The 19,848-nt window shown below is 52.4% G+C and overlaps 1 protein-coding gene across 2 annotated transcripts in view; it reads left to right on the top strand.

Annotated features, from left to right (window-relative positions):
- The window catches only part of RALGDS (ral guanine nucleotide dissociation stimulator), a 91,850-nt gene that overhangs the window by 4,103 nt on the left and 67,899 nt on the right, over window positions 1-19,848 (top strand). The window contains exon 1 of one of the 2 annotated variants that reach the window (XM_029062942.2): window positions 19,454-19,550. The exons of the other annotated variant lie outside the window; for it this stretch is intronic. Within the exon in view, the coding sequence (XP_028918775.2) occupies window positions 19,458-19,550 (93 nt within the window). The 5' untranslated portion in view covers window positions 19,454-19,457. Of the gene's footprint in view, window positions 1-19,453; window positions 19,551-19,848 lie in introns of those variants that run through there. 2 annotated transcript variants of the gene reach the window in all.

Here is a 19,848-nt window from a genome sequence, read left to right as displayed (position 1 = left end):
CATAATTGCCAGAAATCGATCTATCAGTCGATGAGTCAATTAGTCGTATTTATTGAGCCCTTCCTGTTTTGCAGAGTGCTGGACTAATTGCTTGGGAGAGTATAATATAACAGAGTTGGTAGGCACGTTTCCTGCCCACGGTGAGTTGACAGTCTACAGACATGAATACAAATAAAGGATAAGCACATAAATAATAATAATAGTGATGGTATTTGTAAAGCGCTTACTATGTGCCTGGAACTATACCAGCGCTCGGGTGAATACAAGAAAATAGTGTTGGACACAGCCCCTGTCCCACGTGGGGCTCACGGTGTCTCAATCTCCGTTTTATAGAAGAGGGAACTGAGGCCCAGAGAAGTGACGTGACGTGCCCAAGATCACACAGCAGGCAAGTGGCGGAGCTGAGATTAGAACCCATGACTTTCTGACTCCCAGGCCCGAGCTCTATCCCCTGGACCACCCTGCTTCTCATAAATGCTGTGGGGCTGAGGGAGGTGTGAATAAAAGTGCAAATTAAAGCGGCAGGGTAACAAAGAAGGGAGTGGGAGAAGAGGAAATGAGAGCCTAATCAGGGAAAGCCCAGAAGAAGTGCCTTTAATAAGGCTTTGACGGTGGGGAGAGTGATCATCTGTCGGATATGAAGAGGGAGGACTTTCCAGGCCATAAACAGGACGTGGCTGAGATGGTGTTGGTGAGGTAGACAAGATCAAGGTAGAGTGAGTAGGTTGGCATAACAGGAATGAAGAGTGTGGGCTGGGTTGGAGTAGGAGACCAGCGAGGTAAGGTGGCGGAGCCCAAGGTGATTGAGTGCTTTAAAACCTACGGTAAGGAGTTTCTGTTTGGTGCGGAGGTGGGTCGGCAACCACTGGAGGGTTGTTGAGGAGTGGGAAAACACGGACTGAACGTTTTTGTAGAAAAACAATCCAGGCGGCGGAGTGAAGTATGGACTGGAGTGTGGGGAGATAGGACTAACTCTCTTCCCCTCTTCAAAGCCCTACGGAGAGCTCACCTCCTCCAGGAGGCCTTCCCAGACTGAGCCCTCCCTTTCCCTCTACCCCTCCTCCCCTCCCCCTTCCCCCAACTCCCTCCCTCTGCTCTTCCCCCTTCCCCTCCCCACAGCGCTGTTGCCCATTTGTATGTATTATTTATTACTCTATTTATTTTGTTAAGCAGCGTGGCTCAGTGGAAAGTGCCCGGGCTTGGGAGTCAGAGGTCATGGGTTCGCATCCCGACTCTGCCACGTGTCGGCTGTGTGACTGTGGGCGAGTCACTTAACTTCTCTGTGCCTCAGTTACTTCATCTGTCAAAGGGGGATTAACTGTGAGCCTCACGTGGGACAACCTGATTATCTTTTATCTACCCCAGCGCTTAGAACAGTGCTCTGCACATAGTAAGTGCTTAACATATACCAACATTATTATTATTATATCTATGATTCTATTTATCTTGATGATACTGATGCCAGACTACTCGTTTTGTTTTGTTTTGTTGTCTGTCTCCCCCGTTTAGACTGGGAGCCCACTGTTGGGCAGGGATCGTCTCTATCTGTTGCCTAATTGTAATAATGTTGGTATTTGTTAAGCGCTTACTATGTGCAGAGCACTGTTCTAAGCGCTGAGGGAGATACAGGGTCATCGGGTTGCCCCACATGAGGCTCACAATCTTAATCCCCATTTTACAGATAAGGTAACTGAGGCACAGAGAAGTTAAGTGACGTGCCCAAGGTCACACAGCTGACAAGCGGCGGAGCCGAGATTCGAACCCATGAGCTATGACTCCCAAGCCCAGGCTCTTTCCACTGAGCCACGCTGCTTCTCTATTGTACATTGTACATTTGTACAACGTACATTTCAAGCGCTTAGTACAGTGCTCTGCACATAGTAAGCGCTCAGTAAATATGATTGAATGAATGAATAAATCGGAGGTGGGGAGGTCAGTAAGGAGGCTGATTCGGTAATCAAGGAGGGATAGGAAAAGTGCTTGGATCAATGTGGTTTAGAGAAAGATCGAAGATGTGCATCGAATGAGTGAGATGAATCAAGGCTAATACCAAGGTTTCAGGCTTGTGAGACAGGAAGGATGGAGGTGGTGTTGTCTACAGTGACAAAAAAAGTCAGGGAGAGGACAGGGTTTGAGTGGGAAGATAAGGAATTTTATCTGGGGCATGTTACGTTTGAGGTGTAGGTGGGATATCCAAGTAGAGATGTCCTGAAGACAGGAGGAAACGTGAGACGGGAGAGAAGGAGAGAGGTCTGAGCTCTGTAGATTTGGAAATCATAATAATAATAATAATGTTGGTATTTGTTAAGCGCTTACTATGTGCAGAACACTTTTCTAAGCGCTGGGGTAGACACAAGGGAATCAGGTTGTCCCACGTGGGGCTCACAGTCTTCATCCCCATTTTACAGATGAGGTAACTGAGGCACAGAGAAGTTAAGTTGCCCACAGTCACACAGCTGACAAGTGGCCGAGCTGGGATTTGAACTCATGATCTCTAACTCCAAAGCCCATGCTCTTTCCACTGAGCCACGCATAGAAATGGCAACTGAAGCCTTGGGAGTGAATGAGTTCTCATTCTTTCATTCAGACATTCAATCGTATTTATTGAGTGCTTATTGTGTGTGCAGAGCACTGTACTAAGCACTTGGGAGAGTGCAACACAATAATAAACAGTCACATTCCTTGCCCACCACAAGCTTACAGTCTAGATGCGGGGGCGGTGTAGACGGAGAATAGAAGGGGACCCAGAACTGAACCCTGAGGGGCTCCCACAGTTAAGGGTGGGAGGCAGTCAATTAATCAGTCCCATTTATCGAGCACTTACTGTGTGCTGAGCACTGTACTAAATTCTGGGGAGTGTACAGTATAACAGAGTTGGTAGACATGTTTCTTGCTCAGAGGGAGCTTATAGTCTAGAGGCAGAGGAGTAGCCCATGAACGAGGCTGCGAATGAAAAGCCAAAGAGCTAGGAGGAGATCCAGGAGAAGACAGTATCTGGAGCCAAGGTTGGATAACGTTTCCAGGAGAAGGCGGTGGTCGACAACGTTGAAGGCAGCTGAGAGGTTGAGGAGGATTAGGATGGAGTAGAGGCTGTTGGATTTGACAAGAATGAGATCGTTTGTGACCTTTGAGAGGGCAATTTCTGTGGAGCAATGAGGGAGGAAGCCAGAATGGAGGGGGTCAAGGAGAAAATAGGAGGAGGGGAAGCGGAGGCAGTGGGTGTAGACAGATAACTTGAGGAATTTAGAGAGGAGCGGGAGGAGGGAAATGGGGTAATAACTGGAGGGGGCCGTGGGGTCAGGGGAAGGTATCAGAATAGGGGCGGCATGAGCACGTTTGAGAGTCATGGGGAAGAAGCCACTGGAGAATGAACAGTTGAAGATGGCGGTCAGGGAGGGAAGAAGAGAGCGGCAAGCCTCTTGGTAAGGTACGAAGGGATGGGGTTTGGAGGTGCAGGTGGAGAGGGTGGATTTTGAGAAGAGGTGGGAAATCTCTTGAGTTACTGCTGGGAAAGATGGGACACTTAAAGAAGGGGCAGGATGAGGGAGGGACTGGAGAGGATCAGGGAAATTTTTAGGGAGAACACACCTGATGTTTTCAGTTTTGTTGTCCCTGTCAGAGGCAGAATCCTGGGCTGGAGGAATCCTGGATCTGACCCAGCTCAGTAGTGCTTATGGGCCCAACCAAAGTGAGAGCTGGGCCTGAGCTCTAACGGAATCAAAAACTCACTTACTGTATCCAACTCCATCTCTGAGATCCTGCCATCTGCCTCAAGGAGAGAGTCCTTAGGGTCTTCCTGATGGGAAGCAGCTTGGCCTAGCGGATAGAGCACGGGTCTGGGAGTCAGAGGACCTAGTTTCTAATCCCAGCCCCTCCACTTGTCCGCAGTGTGACCTTGGGCAAGTCACTTCACTTCTCTGTGCCTCAGTTACCTCATCTTTAAAATGGGGATTTAAGACTGTGAGCCCTATATGGGACGTGGACTGTGTCCAAGCTGATTAGCTTGTATTTACTCCAGCATTCAGTACGGTGTCTGAAACACAGTAAGCGCTTAACAAGTACCATTAAACCCCCCCAAAAACCTTACTGAAGGCACATCTTCTCCAAGAGGCCCCCCTGCTCTTCCCCTTCTCCCACTCCCTTCTGTGTCACTCGTACTTGCTCTTTTCTTCATTCCCCCCTCCCGGCACCACAGCACTTCTGTACATAACTGTAATTTATTTATATTAACCTCTACCTGCCCCTCTATACTGTAAGCTCGTTGTAGGCGGGGAATGTGTCTGTTTATTGTTATACTGTATTCTCCCAAGCTCTCAGAACAGTGCTCCGCACGCAGTAAGTGCTTAATAGATGCTATTGAATGAATGAGTGAAAGAAGGCCAGGCTGCGGGCCCAAGCCCAAAAGGTGGTGTTATGGCAGCTGGCAGGCAGGATTATGCCCCTATCACCCCTGTCCAGGCTGAAGGGGCACTAGGGAATCCAAAATGGCACCTCTGAAGGGAGAGTGGAGTAGGAGGAAGAGTTACTGGTCCCCTTCAGGTACTAGGAAGAAGTCTCTCCCACACACAGCCCCCGTGCCGTTTGCCAAGGTGACAGCTGGAGCCTGACAGATATTCCCACCCCCTGTCAGCCAAGACCGCGACGTGGCCCGGGGAAATGAGCTCGGGTCTGGGAGTTAGAGGACCTGAGGTCTGATCCTGGCTCCAAAATAACACTTGCATGCTCTGTGACCTTGGGCAAGTCACTTCGCTTCTCTGTGCCTCAGTTACCTCGTCTGTAAAATGGGGCTTGAGACTGGTCCCAGCCCTGCCACTTGTCAGCTGTGTGACTTTTGGCAGGTCACTTCACTTCTCTGTGCCTCAGTTACCTCATCTGGAAAATGGAGATTAAGGACGTGAGCCCCATGAGGAGCAACCTGATGACCTTGTGTCTACCCTAGCGCTTAGAACAGTGCTTGGCACATAGTAAGTGCTTAACAAATACCATCATTATTATCATTATTATTATGTGGGGCAGGAACTGTGTCCAACCTGATTATCTCATGTGTATCCCACTGCTCAGTGCAGTGCCTGGCACATCGGAAGCGCTTAACAAGTACCACTTGTCTGCTGTGTGACCTTGGGCTAGTTCCTCCGCTTCTCTGGCCCTGTTACCTTATTTGTAAAATGGGGATTAAAACCTACTCGCTCCTACTTAGACTGTGAGCCCCATCTAGGACAGGGACTGTGGCCGACCTGAGTATCTTGTGCCTATCCCAGCTCTTAATACAACACTTGGCATATGGTAAGCACTTAACCAGTACCATTTAAAAACAAAAAGCCTCCCCACCCCCCAAGCTCCTCCCATCCCCTCTACCAGCCAGGATCCTGGCTCAGCCCCTGTCGGGCAGGGACTCATTGCAGGAGAGAGGGGCCTGCGGGTCACGTTCGCCACCCTGATGCCCAGTGGCTCTCACCGTGGTGAAGTCAAGCAGGGAGAGGGAGGCTGCTGGGGAGGAAATGGAGCCCTGAGCTTTCAGCAGGAGGACGGGGGTTGTGGGGGAAAGAGGGGATGGGGTGGGTAGCTCCTGGGGAGGTGGCTGTACTGTCAGTGGAGAGGGACAGGGCTGTCAGTGGCCAGGGGCCTGTGCGGTCAGCGGGTGAAACCGGGGGGCTCTGGGGCAAGTATAAGCTTTTCAACCTCCAACTGGGGAAGAGAGGGAGGGAGAGGCTGAGATTGGTGGGCATAGCCCCCCCGAGAAGTGCTTCCCTGAAATGTGCAAGTGCTGTTTGGCAGGGGGAGGGACTGTGGCTGTGGGTCCCGAGTCCTGCGTTCCAATCCCAGACACGCTGGGCCACTTCGGGGATTCCGGCTCTGCTGTTGCTGTTGTGTGGCCTTGGGCAAGTCGCTTCGCTTCTCTGTGCCTCACTTACCTCATCTGTAAAATGGGGATTTAAGACTGTGAGCCCCATGTGGGACAGGGACTGCGTCCAACTTGATCAGCTTGTACCCACGGCAGAGCTTAGGACCTAATAAGCGCTTAACAAATATCGCCATCATCATTATTATTATTAGAGCCCGGGCCGGGATGTCAAAAGGTCACGGCTTCTAATTCCCACTCGGCCACTTGACTGCTGTGCGACCTCGGGCAAGTCACTTCACTCCTCTGGACCTCAGTGACTTCATCTGTAAAGTGGGGAGTGAGCTCCATGCAAGTCATTCATTCAATCGTATTTCCTGAGCGCTTACAGAGCGCAGAGGGCAGGGTCTGTGTCCAATCCGATTTACTGTATCCACCCCGGCGCTCAGTACAGTGCCTGGCGCAGAGTAAGCACTTAACAAATACCGTAATTGTTATTATTATTATTTTTCTGTGGGAATGGAGGGGATTTCTCCCTGTTCCCCCGGTGGGAAAGGCCGAAGGGAGCGCTCGGCGGCGGGGCGAGGCCAGAAGGTGGCGCTGCTGCCCCCGGGCTTTGGCCGGTCTGGTCGGGTCAAAGGGAGCTGGAAAAAGCTGCTCTTCAGAATTTCAGTCCTTCTCCCTCTCCATGCTCCTTTCCCTCCTCTCCAGGACTCCCAGGCCTCTCCACCCCCTCCAACTCCTGGGCTCAGGGGAAAGGAGCCAGAAGAACCAAACTTGATCCCTAAACCAACACTCTTGGATTCCCAACCGTAGGACTGGGGCGGACTGGAGTCCGGCAGGTCATTGCTGGTCGGCTAAGGGCTCTCCCCCTGGCCAGACTCGCAGACCCCACAGCCGAAGGGCAGGGGGAGAGGGCCCACCCCTATCAGATTTCCTCCTACCTCTGGGTGAGGCCTCGTAACAATGATGATAATAATGATAATGTTGGTATTTGTTAAGCTCCGAAGTGACTTGCCCAAGGCCACACAGCTGACAAGCAGCAGAGCCAGGATTAGAACCCATGACCTCTGACTCCCAAGCCCAGGCTCTTTCCACTGAGCCACACTGCTTCTCATAAGATTGATTCTTGCAGAAACGCTCTGGGCATGTCACTCCCCTTCTTAAAAACCTCCAGTGGTTGCCTATCAACTTCCGCACGAAACAAAAACTTCTCACCGTAGGCTTCAAGGCTCTCCGTCACCTTGCCCCCTCCTACCTCTCCTCCCTTCTCTCTTTCTACTGCCCACCCCGTAGGCTCCGCCTCTCTGCCACCCACCTCCTCACCGTCCCCCGTTCTCGCCTATCCCGCCGTCGACCCCTGGGTCCTCCAGCGGTCCTGGAATGCCCTCCCTCCTCACCTCCTCCAAACTGACTCTTTTTCCCTCTTCATAGCCCTACTGAGAGCTCACTTCCTCCAGGAGGCCTTCCCAGAATGAGCTTCCCCTTTTCCCTCTGCTCCCTCTCTGCCCCCCATCCCCTCCCCTCAGCACTGTGCTCATCTGCTCATTTGTATATATTTTTATTAGCCTATTTATTTTGTTAATGAGATGTACATCCTCTTGATTCTATTTACTGTATTGTTTTTGTCTGTCTATCTCCCCTGATTAGACTGTAAGCCCATCACTGGGCAGGGATGGTCTCTATCTGTTGCCGAATTGTACATTCCAAGCGCTTAGTACAGTGCTCTGCACATAATAAGCGCTCAATAAATACTATTGAGTGAATGAATAAGATCAATGATGATGATGATGATGGTATTTGTTAAGCGCTTACTAAGTGCTGGGGTAGATACAAGATAATCAGGTTGTCCCACATGGGGTTCACAGTCCTAATCCCCATTTTACAGATGAGGTAACTGAGGCACAGAGAAGTTAAGTGACTTGCCCAAAGTCACACAGCTGATAAGTGGTGGAGCCAGGATTAGAACCCAGGGCCTCTGACTCCCAAGCCCATGCTCTTTCCACTAAGCCATGCTGCTTCTTAGGTAAGAGTAACTACGGTATTTGTTAAGCGCTAACTATGTGAAGGGCACTGTACTAAGCCCTGGGGTGGATACGAGATAATCACATTAGTCAGAGTCCCTGTCCTATATGGAACTCAGAGTCTTAATCCACATTTTATAGATGAAGTAACTGAGGCCCAGAGAAGTGAAGCGACTTGCCCCAGGTCGCACAGCGGACAAGTGGCAGAGCCGGGATTAGAACCTAGGTCTTTCTGACTACCAGTCCCGTGCTCTATCTACTAGTCACAGTGCTTCCCCACAGACTGTATTGGTACCAAAGCACGTATTTGCATATCTTTAAATTATCATCCCTAGCCTTTCTACTCCGAGAAGCTCCTGTCTGGTCCCGTGGAGAGAAAGGGTGAGAAGGCAAGTGAGGATTCCACGGGGAACGGACCCTCCAGCCAAGTTTATTAATAATAATAATAATAATAATAATAATACTGGTGTTTGTTAAGTTCAGGGTAGAGGACTGATTTTGGCTAGCATGGAGTTCAGCTGCCAGCCCAAAAGCTGAGGTTGAACAAGGAGCCAGGACCGGGCACTCAGGGCGCAAATGATGATGATTGTGTATATTTATCTATGAGTCTATTTATCTATTTTGATGGTATTGATGCCTGACTACTTGTTTTGCCGTCTGTCTCCCCCTTTTAGACTCTGATCCCGTTGTTGGGCAGGGATTGTCTCTATCTGTTGCCGAAGTGTACATTCCAAGTGCTTAGTACAGTGCTCTGCACACAGTAAGCGCTCAATAAATACGATCGAGGGAATGAATAAAAGTGACAATGTGCCAGAGAGTCCAGCCCTCCTCGCTCCTCACCACGGGGGTCAACATACCTTAAGCTCTGGAAGCCACCAAAGGAAGACTAACTGCCACCTCTGGGGCTCCCAGACTCTCAGTCTTGATAGCCCAGCAATGGGACTGGTCCCTGGATTTTCCTCTGCTCCCTGGACACATCCCTCCACAGGGCCATTTCCCACAGCGCTCCAGGCAGTTCAAGGGAGCCCCCTCCACCCAGATCTGGGGAGTGGCTGGAGGAGGAGGAGGGAGAGAGGAGGGGAGGGGTAAGGATGCCCAGCAGCAAGGTGTAGTGGATAGAGGCCTGGCCTGGGGGTCGGAAAGTCATGGGTTTTAATCTGGGCTCTGCCACTTGTTTGCTGCATGACCTTGGACAAGTCACTTCACTTCTCTGTGCCTTCAGTTACCTTATCTGTAAAATGGGGATTGAGACTGTGAGCCCCATGTGGGACAGGCACAGAGTCCAACCTGATTTGCTTGTATCCACCCCAGCGCTTAACGCGGTTCTTGGCACACGGGAAGCATTTAACAAATGCCATTATTATCATTATTATCCTGGTCCGCTGGCCCTGGGATGGAAGCCTCCTTCGCCCCCTGGCAGGCAATGGGCCCAGGCTTCAGGCTGTGGTCTACCAGCAGCCTCCTTGGCCCTGGCTCTGGATGTGTTGGACATCTATTTTCTTCGCCTTTAATCTGACCGGCCCTGAGCCCCAGCCCACCCTAATCTTATCTAGGGGAAGCAGCGTGGCTCAGTGGAAAGAGCCCGGGCTCGGGAGTCAGAGGTCGTGGGTTCAAATCCCGGCTCTGCCACTTGTCAGCTGTGTGACTGTGGGCAAGTCACTTCACTTCTCTGGGCCTCAGGTTCCTCATCTGTAAAATGGGGATGAAGACTGTGAGCCTCACGTGGGACAACCTGATGACCCTGTATCTCCCCCAGGGCTTAGAACAGTTCTCTGCACATAGTAAGCGCTTAACAAATACCAACATTATTATTATTATCCCACCCACCATTTCCCCCAACGTCTCCACTTCTTGGCTTCCACTCAAAGATGATGTCTCCGGAAAGGCCCAGTCATCATGGAGTTGGAGGGGTTCTCCACCGGAGCCCTGCTGCTTCCCGTTTGGTGTCTCCCTCCCCAACCTGCATGGCCTCTCGCAGGCCACTGACTCCAACCAAGGACTCCGGTGGGGGGTTGGACCTGCCCACCTCCCTCACCCCCAACCTTCTTCAAGTGGCCGAGCCAGGCTTTTAGAACTCAGGTCCTCTGACTCCCAGGCCCATGCTCTATCCCCCAGACCACCTAGTTTGCCCCTTCTCAGCCTCCTGGCAACGAGGACAAGGCCCAGGAGCCCGACAATTGAAGTGAAAGAGCTCTGGAACATAAAGACGTATAATTTAGAGGCATCGGTTCATGGGAATTAGCGCATTTGAAATACCTAAAGGGCTCAGCTCTCTTCTGGCTTCTGGGAAGGACAGGATAGTGTCAAATGAACCCTTGCTCTCTTTTCATTCATTCGTTCGATCATTTACTGAGCACTTACCTGTGTGCAGAGCATTGTACTAAGCGCTTGGGAGAGTACAAGATAACAATCAACGGGCACATTCCCTGCCCACAGTGAGTTTACCATCTAGAGGGGAAGGCAGACATTAGGACCTAGCGCTTGCCCGGGCCGGGTGTGCGGGGAAAGACTAGAACATTTTGAGTACTCTGCTGATGCCGGGGATGTCGGGGAGCCCGTGCTGAACCCTCTCCCTTCCTCACTCCCACCAACGTGCTCAGCCCTTGCTCCCCGAGGCTGCTGTGCCCCCAGGATGGCCCTAGTTTCCAGACACATGGAGGCGAGATTCGCTTCCTTCCTGCCTTCCCGCTAAAGTGCTGAGGGGAGAACCTTGACACCATGCAGAGAGGGAAGGGAGCAGGATTAAGGGAATTTCCCTCCCTGACAATGGGCCAAATCTATTCAGAAATAGATGTGGGGTTTTTTTGTCTGTCTTCCCTTTTAGATTATGTGCTTCTTGAGGGCAGGGAATATGTGTTTGGCATCTGTTGTTCTGGAATATGTGTTTGGCATCTGTTGTTCTCTCCCCAGTGTGGACTGCGGTGTTTTGCACTCAGTAGGTGCTCAATAAATACATTGATTGGTTGATAGAGTGTGGGTGAAGTTTGGGGCTCTTGCTTAGCAGGGGAAGAAAGAAGAGGGTGCAAAAATGGGGTCTGGTAGAGGGTACTACCTGGCCGCCTCCTATCCCTCTGAGACAGAGTGAAATGGAGCAAGGGGTGTCTAGCTGTTCTGCAGGCCTCAGGAAGTCTCTGCAGCTGTTCTTGGACTCATGGGGAAGATGTGGAGCAGAAACCCCATAGACTGGGCCCCCTCCATCCTGGGGGTTGACATCAAGACTGAAACTTGTGGATGCCTTGCCCAGGCAGAGGGTCCCAGCTGGGGGGGTGAGGCTGTCTGGCCTCCAGAGGGAAGGAAAAAAATCAATCAATCAACGCTGTTTATTGAGCATTTATTACGTGCAGAACACTGTTCTAACCAGCATAGGCCCCTCCTGCAGGCTTGGGCAATAACCCCAGTTCTCTGCATTTAAGCCCAGCTCCCTACATTCATCCCCAGCTCCCTGCATTCAACCAGTTCTGTATTCAACCTTACTCTCTGCATTCAGCTCAGCTTTCTGCATTCAACCCCAGCTCCCTGTATTCAACCCCAGCTTTCTGCATTCGTCCCCAGCTCCCTGCATTCAACCCCAGATCCCTGTATTCAACTCTACCTTCCTTAATTCAACACCAGCTTTCTGCATTCAACCCCAGGTCTCTGCATTCCTCACTCCTCAAATCTGACAGGCAATTACTCTCCCCGCCTTCAAAGCCTTATTGAAGGCACATCTCCTCCAAGAGGCCTTCCCAGACTAAGCCCCACTTTTCTTCATCTCCCACTTCCTTCTTCAACCCCCGACTTGCTCCCTTTGCTCTCCCCGCCCGATGCCCCAGCCCCACAGCACTTGTGTATTTATCTGTAATTTTATTTATTTGTACTGATGCCTGCCTCCCCCAATTCTAGACTTGAGCTCATTCTGGCAAGGAATGTCATCGTTTATTGTTGTAATGTACTTTCCCAAGCACCTAGTACAATGCTCTGCACACAGTAAGCGTTTAATAAATCCGATGGAATGAATTCATTCCCGGGCCCCTGCATTCAACCCAAGCTCCCTGCATTCAACCCCAGTCCCCTGTATTCATCCCCAGATGCCTGCATTCATCCACCAGCAGTTTGGGGCTTCTGGCCAGGACCATGCTAAACGATAAAGGGTGGAGCAGAAAGGGGAAGGAGAAAGATACCCAGGGGGATTCTGAGTCCCCTGGGCTCCCAGGGACCCCCTGCAGCGGCCTTGGAGGAGTCCAGCTCATCTAAACAGGTACAGATGGTGGTTTTGAAGCTGAAGAGTTTGTTGAGATGAGATGGCTAAAAAGGAGTAAGGAATAATAGCTTTTGGGTTTACACCCAACCCTTTCTCACATAGGACCTCAGGTCTCCTTCCTGACCTGAAAGGCTGGTGGGGAAGGAGGGATGTTCCCACGATCTTCATCCCCTTAAGCAGAGGGAACACAGGGGTTAAGGATGGGGGGCTCCCAGGAAAAGCAATAGGGCCATAGTACCTCACTCTTTCTATCAGCTTATGTGGTCACACACTGAAAAGCCCTTTTCTGGGTAAAGGGAAGGGGTAGATAGAGAGGAGGAGGAGAGAAGGACTTGCAGGCTGTGTCCCACAAAACAAGTCTGTATGGCTGTGGGTGGGGGCGAAGCTGAGCCTCCAGGTGTCTGCCCAGGGGAAAAGTTTATTTACAGTAATTTCTGTTGCACAGTATACTCCCAAGCACTTAGTACAGTATTCCACACACGGTAAGCCCTCAGTACGTACCACTGATTGAGTGAACGAATAAGATGTCAAATGTGGCAGGGGCAGGATGGGGGAGATGACCTCCTCTTACTAGAGCCTCTGGTACCCCAGGGCTCTGCCAGAGGAGAAAGACAGGGCTCGGTCCTGCCTCTCCCCATCCACCCCTCCAGATGGGCTCCTTCCTTTGCTTGGCAGGCACCCAAAACTCCTTCAGTCCCTCCTGCCTCACGGGGAGAGGAGGAAGCTGGGGCTGGGAAGGAGCCGCTGGTCAGGAACACCTGTTACATTTTCCTGAGTCAACCCCCGGCTAAAAGTGACACAGAGCAAGAGTAAACTTCCAACCTGTCTGTACACTCCCCGGGCGGGATGGAAAAAAGCCAACCCCGTGCTGGAAGGAGGAAGAGGGAGGTTCCCCCCTACTGCATCCCCCTAAAAAATGACAAACGCAGAAGGATGGAAGGTTTCCATGGAAACCCTGCCTGGTAACCATAGCAGCCAGAAAGACCTCCCCTCATCCCCCCATCAAAAAATTCCTGCTGTTGACAACTCCATATTCTCCGTATTGCCAGCTAGAGGGAGAGAGAGGCTAGCGAGGTCAGGGAGGGGGAAGGGAGGAAGGATTTCAAACATCTAGTGTGTCTGCGTGCTGAATAAATCAGCTGGATTCCCAGCACGTGGCCACGTGGGCTGATGAAAAAGCCCTTAATGGGGTCCATGAGTTGGAGCCTGCACCGCCTGCCTTCGTATCAACACACACGGCTCCCCGCCTCTTGGGGCTCTTCTCTGAACCCGGGAACCCTAGGAGGGAGGAGAAGGGAATCCTCTGTTCCCACCCTCCCTCTCTGAATCAGCAGTGGCTCGGAGAGATGGGCGGCTCTCCTGAGGTCAGTGTGGATGTCTGAGGTTGTTGCTGTAGCAACAGAAGCCATTTCCTGGATACCTGTCTGACAGAGCACCACGCCACAGGATTCTTCCGCTCAGAAGAATAAAGGTCAGGGGGTAGAGCTGGAATGTGGGAAGTGCCTACGTTATTACTCCCTGGGCCCACAGCCAGCTGGGGAAGAGTTAAAGATACACTAAAAAAAATGTTTCTGGAGTAAATATTTTCTTTTTAACTCTCTATTGCCCATTTGGGACCTCAAGAAATTTTTGTTTAGCATGAGATATTAATAATGGCATTTGCTGGAGCAAGAGGAAGAAAGTCAGTCAGTCAGTCCTGGCTCTCCCCACCCCGTTCAAATTGGGCTTCTTCCTTTACTTGGTGAGCACACAAAGGCCTGATGGTGGTTTCATTCAGACAAGTGGGGTGGAATAGGCTGGGGGGTGTCAGCCTTCTTGTCCTGACATGAAGATCTCATCTTGCCTTCTTTTTATACTGGAGCTTTCATTTCCCTACATCACAGCCTAAATTAATGTAGGAGGGAGGGGGCATGGACTGGTTTTTCTGGGATGCCAGATGGGGAAACCGGGGCACCTGACACATGGGGGAGGAGACTGAAAACTAAAAAGCCACCTCCTCCATGAAGCCTTTCCAAGTTGACTCCAAACGATTCCTCTCACCTCAGTAACACTCAGCACTTAGGCGCATCTTTATACCAACCGTTGGTAGGTTTCTGCCACGGATACCTTCAATCGGTACACTTGCTCGCGGAATTTGTCTCACTAGACCATCAGTCCTTGGGGGTACGGACAGGGTCTTGGGTTTCTTCTTCTAATAATAATTACAGTGATTATGGTACTGGTTATGTGGCAAACTGTGTTCTAAGCACAGAGGTAGGTACGAGTTCACCAGTTTAGACACGGTCTCCGTCCCACATGGGGCTCACAATCTGAATCCCCATTTCACAGATGAGGTTTTACTAAGGTCCGGAGAAGTGAAGTGATTTGCCCAAGGTCACACAACTAACATGTGGCGGAGATGGCATTAGAGCCCAGGTCCTTCTGACTCCCAGCCCCGTGCTCTATCCACTAAGCCACTGATCCCTTAAAATGCTCTGAACAGTGTTCTGTACCAGTAGGCATCCAGCACGGACTTTACACTGACTATCCTAAGAGCCAGGCCCAGATGGAGAAGCAGTCGGGGTCCTTTGGGCCGCTCACCCCCCCAAACCAAGGGCCCTGGGTCAACTTTCAGTTTAGCCCGATCTCTTCCTCCTTGTGCTAGGTGTTGCGGTCCAGCTCCTCCAGAAAGGGAGCCGCCCCCGCTGCCCCCCTAGAAGCGGGCAAAGAGGGGGCGGGGGCCGAACGTCCCCTCCCCGGATTGTTTCAGCAACGAACGGTTAACTCAGATGTGCCACACCCCACTCAACGGCCCTTCAGAGTGACTCAGAGCTTCATCACAGGGTCTCCCCCAGGATTCCCTCTCCTGAATCAGCCTCCCTGACTCAGAGGGCGGCTCCCGTTTCAGGACCAGCCTCCAAGCTCCCAGGGCCTCAGTGGAATCTCTGAGAAGCAGCGTGGCGGAGTGGATAGAACACTGGCCTGGGAGTCAAAGGTCACGGGGTCTAATATCATCTGTGCCGCTTGTCTGCTGTGTGACCTTGAGCAAGTCACTGTACTTCTCTGGGCCTCAGTGACTTCATCCGTAAAATGGGGATTGAGCCTGGGAGCCCCATGTGGGATAAAGACCGGATCCAACCCGACTTGCTTGCGTCTATCCCAAAGCCGGCACGTAGGAAATACCATAATTATTATGTAGATTTAATATATTTTATTATTGTTATTTCTCTGCCCTCTCGCCCCCTAACCTGCTCACTGGAAGGGGGTTCCAGGAGCTCAGGCACCAGGGCTCCACCGGCACATTAGAGCAGCTGGGTCACGCGACCCTAATGCCCCTCGGCTTCTCCCAGAAGGACTGTAAGGGAACTCAGGGGTCTGCTCTGCTTTGGCTGTGGAGGCACGGTGAAGCTCAAACAGGTAGAGGGACGTGATGAGACAGGTTAGAGGGGAGGGCCTTGTGGGGGCAGAAGGGTGGAGGTCTGGAAGGGCAAACAGAAGTCCAAATTGGCAATGCCAGCCACGAAGACGAGGAAGGAGCCTGGCAAGGACCCCTCCTCGGTCACCCAGTTTCAGCTTTTTCCCGAGTGAGTTCCTTTCTGGTGTTTCCCAGCCTGTGGGGGCCTCTCTGCCGCCTTCCTTTCCTCCCTCCCTTGGTCCAGTTTCAGAAGTGGCCCTGCTCGCCTCAGCTTCCTGCCCCTCTCTCCTCCCTCTACACCATGACCTATCAAAGGCTTTCAGGAAAGCATCGGGAAAGCAGAGCTTATATGGCAACCGTTGCCAGGCAACATGGCCTGCGGTTGTCCTCTAGGTGCCTTGCTTGATATCCTGATCTGGAGGGGCAGGAAGGGCATAAATTCCAGCTCCATGTGCAGGATAAAAAGCAGGGAGGAAGCTACTGTGGGAAGGTGGGAGAAAGCAGGGAGATGCTTAGCCAAGAAATCATTGATCCCACTTGTGATCTCCAGAACCCGGTAACCTGGCAGATCATTTTTTCGTGGTATTTGTTAAGTGCTTACTATATACCAGGCAGTGTACTAGGGTAGGTATAAATTAATCAGATTGGGCACAGTCCTTGTCCCACATGGTGCTCACCATCTGAATCCCCATTTTACAGGTGAGGGACTTGAGGCACAGAGAAGTGAAGTGACTTGCTCAAGGTCACACAGCAGACAAGTGGTGGAGCCGGGATTAGAACCCAGGTCCTTCTGCCTCCCTGGCCCGTCCTCTCTCCGCTAGGCCATACTACTGATCATCCAAGAGACCTAGGGCTAAAGAGGATGAGTTTGACCATCTCAGGAGATCCTCCAAGCAAACTGAGGAGACCCAAAATCTTGCAGGGGCAGAGAAAGGGACAGGGGAAAACGTTGACCTCAGTCTCCAAAGTGGTTGTGCCTTTCCTTTCTGAGGGAAGTCTTGGTGCGAAACCCTGGGAAAGACCGGCTGATCTCCCTCTCTGGCTCTCAAGACCAGACCCCATGGGAAACTCTCCGCAAAATGAGAGGGGGAAAGAAATCTACTGCTTAGATGCTTCTCTCCTCACTTTCCCTCCCCCCATACACTAATCCTCCACTCCCTCCCTCTATTTATTTATTCATCACTCACCTGACAAAAATAGTCCTGTCAATGGTATGAACTGTGCATAACTGGGAAGGATGCAGGGAAAAGAGAGAAAGAGGGAGAAGTAACCTGAGGGCTGCCCAAGGCTTGGGGGATGGATGGGGAAGGGGGAAAGATTGGAGGACCCCCGGACCACTGGAAGCAGTCTGGTCTCTGGAGACGGGACTGTTACAGGATACAGAGACAGGCCATGACCCTCCCCATGCATTTCCTCAGACGCTGCTCACACCTGCTGCCAGGCTGAGCTGGATTAATCCCTGGAGGGGGGCTGGGAGAGGAAACAGGCCCAGATAATCCCCCTCTCTCCCCTAGACCTTCCGGGTCTGTTAGAAGAGTCACTTACTCAGGGTTGTGGTATTCCCTGTGGGGACTGAGTCCTTTTTATGCCCCCACAAAGGACAAACCCACAGCTGCTGTCCTGGGACAGCTTCCAGTTGTTGTTTTTTAAATTATTATTTATGGTATTTGTTTGCCAGGCACCATACTAAGATCTGGGGCATATACGAGCTAATCAGGTCGGACACAGTCCTTACGGCACGAGGGGCTCCCAGCCGTAATCCTCGTTTTACAGATGAATTCACAGAGGGGCAGAGAAGCTCAGTGCCTTGCCCAGACAAGTGTTGAATCAGGATTAGAACCCAGGTCCTTCTGACTCCTAGGCCTGTGCTCCGACTCCCAGGCCCAGGGATATCCTTTCCTCTGTCGTGCGTCTTCCTGCCCGCTAGAGCTGCAGCCCGGACTCCCCCAGACCCCATCGTACTCTCCCAAGTGCTTAAGGACAGTGCTCTGCACACACAAATCGTTCAATAAATGCCATTTGTTGGTTGACTGACTCCTGTGCCCTGGAGTGATTGATTCTTGCCTAGCTCAGGACCGGTTCATGGGTAAGACTAGAGACTTTGGATCTCCAGTTCCCCCAACCAGATCTACTGCATATTTATAAATTGCTGAGAATCCTACTCCCCTTATTTAGGGGTTACCCTGCTTTCTCGCCTTCCTTCGGGGCGGAGGCAAGTGGTGGGAGAGGGGCAACTGTGGAGATGGACGGGGCGGACTGGTCTGGGGGGCCAAGGGGCACTGGACGGTGTCTTAGAGAGCAATGGCATTGAGAAGCAGCATTGCCTAGCGGGTAGAGCACAGGCCTTAGAGTCAGAAGGACCTGGGTTTTAATTCCAGCTCTGCCACTTGTCTGATTTTGGGCAAGTCACTTGACTTCTCCGTACCTCAGTTACCTCATGTGTAAAATCTGGATTAAGACTGTGAGCCCCATGTGAGACGGGGACTGTATCCAACCTGATTAGCTTGTATCTACACCAGCGCTTAGTACAGTGCCTACCACATAGGAAGCACTTAACAAATACCATTTAAAAAATGAGATGGAAGAGGAGAGGATTGGGAGGGGTAGAAATTTATTCACTTATATCAATGTCTGTCTCCCTCTCTAGACTCTAAACTCGTCGTAGGCAGGGAACGTGTCTGTTATATTGTTATATCGTTCTCTCCCAAGCGCTTAGTGCAATGCTTTGCACACATTAAGGACTTTATAAATGTGATTGGCAGACTAAGCTGGGCCAAATGAAAGGTTTATTTTTAATTTCCCAAATTCCCCAATTCAAGCCCATGGTGGGCAGGGATTGCACCTACCAATTCTGTTGTATCGTATGCTCCCGGGTGCTCAGTGCAGCGCTCACTGAGTGACTGAGAAGCAGCACGGCGTGGTGGATAGGGCACGGGCCTGGGAGTCAGAAGGTCACGGGTTCTAATCCCAGCTCTGCCACTTGTCTGCTGTGTGTGACCTTGGGGAAGTCACTTTACTTCTCTGTACTTCAGTGACCTCAACTGTAAAACGGGATTGAGACCGTGAGCCCCATATGGGGACGGGGACTGTGTCCAGCTAGATTTGCTTGTATCCACCCCAGCGCTCAGTACAGCGCTTGGCACCTAGTAAGTGCTTAACAAATGCCATCATTATTATTATTATTATTATTGGGGCAAGGCTGAGCAGGCCAAAGCAGGGCAGCCTCCACTTCCCCTTCTACCATTCTCGGTGCTGAGCCGTTGAATCCAGGAGGATGGCAGCGCAGCCCAGGGCAAGGAGGGGATGGGGGCCTGGGGAAGGGGGGGAGGGGCAGGGAAGATGGGCGGGCAGAGATGGCACCGAGTTGGCATTCAGCCAGGCGAGGCTGGCGGTGGGGTGGCCGGGGAGGGGACTGGGGAGGATGGGAGGGACCGGTCGGAGCTGAGACAATGGCAGAGCATCCTCCATGCCGGTGTGCTTGTCAGCGTGCACGCCCCAGCCCAGTCTTAGGGGTGGGGGGCTCGGGGGTCCCAGGCTCTTTGTGAGCCACCTGCACCCCCGACAGCCCGGACCCTTGGCCGGATGCCCCCTGCCCCGACGGGGAGAGGAGAGGGAGAGGAGGGGGAGAGAAAGGGGAGAGGAGGGGGAGAGGAAGGGGAGAGGAGGGGGAGAGGAAGGGGAGAGGAGGGGGAGAGGAAGGGGAGAGGAGGAGGAGAGGAGGGAGAGGAAGGGGAGAGGAGGAGGAGAGGAAGGGAGAGGAGGAGGAGAGGAAAGGGAGAGGAGGGGGAGAGGAAAGGGAGAAGAAGGGGAGAGGAGGAAGAGAGGAAGGGGAGAGGAGGGGGAGAGGAAGGGGAGAGGAAGGGGAGAGGAAGGGGAGAGGAGGGAGAGGAGGAGGAGAGGAAAAAAGAGAGGGGGGAGGGGAGGGGGAGAAGGTGGGGAGGAGGAGGAAAGGAGTCGCTGATGGAGGGAAAATCTTTGTTCAGCGTGCAGAAGGCGCTGGTCCAGCCCATGCAGACGTGCATGCTGGACCTCCCTCTCAGCGTGCAGGACGAGGTGAGTCCCGGGACGGGCTGGTGAGCCCCGACCCCCGAGACCCCCGCCTCACGGGGGGGGCCGGGCCGGGGGGCGGCCGATGGACGGACGGACGGACGGAGGGCAGCTCTCTCTCCTCCGGGGCTCCGGGGAGGGTCGTGAGCCTCCGCCTGCGTTTCGGGGGTGGCCGTTCCCGCCCCCCCCCGCCGGCCCCGCCCCGTCCCATCTTGGCTTGAGGTCGCCATCGCCCGCTTGGGGCACGGATCTCCTCCTCCTGCCCCGCCCCGAATTCCCGAGAGAGATTCGACTGCCCAGGCCC

This window comes from Ornithorhynchus anatinus, chromosome 4, assembly GCF_004115215.2.
Source record: "Ornithorhynchus anatinus isolate Pmale09 chromosome 4, mOrnAna1.pri.v4, whole genome shotgun sequence".
NCBI lineage: Eukaryota > Metazoa > Chordata > Mammalia > Monotremata > Ornithorhynchidae > Ornithorhynchus > Ornithorhynchus anatinus.
The sequence above is the reverse complement of the archived record's forward strand: the minus strand, read 5'-3'. Positions and strand labels throughout refer to the sequence as shown.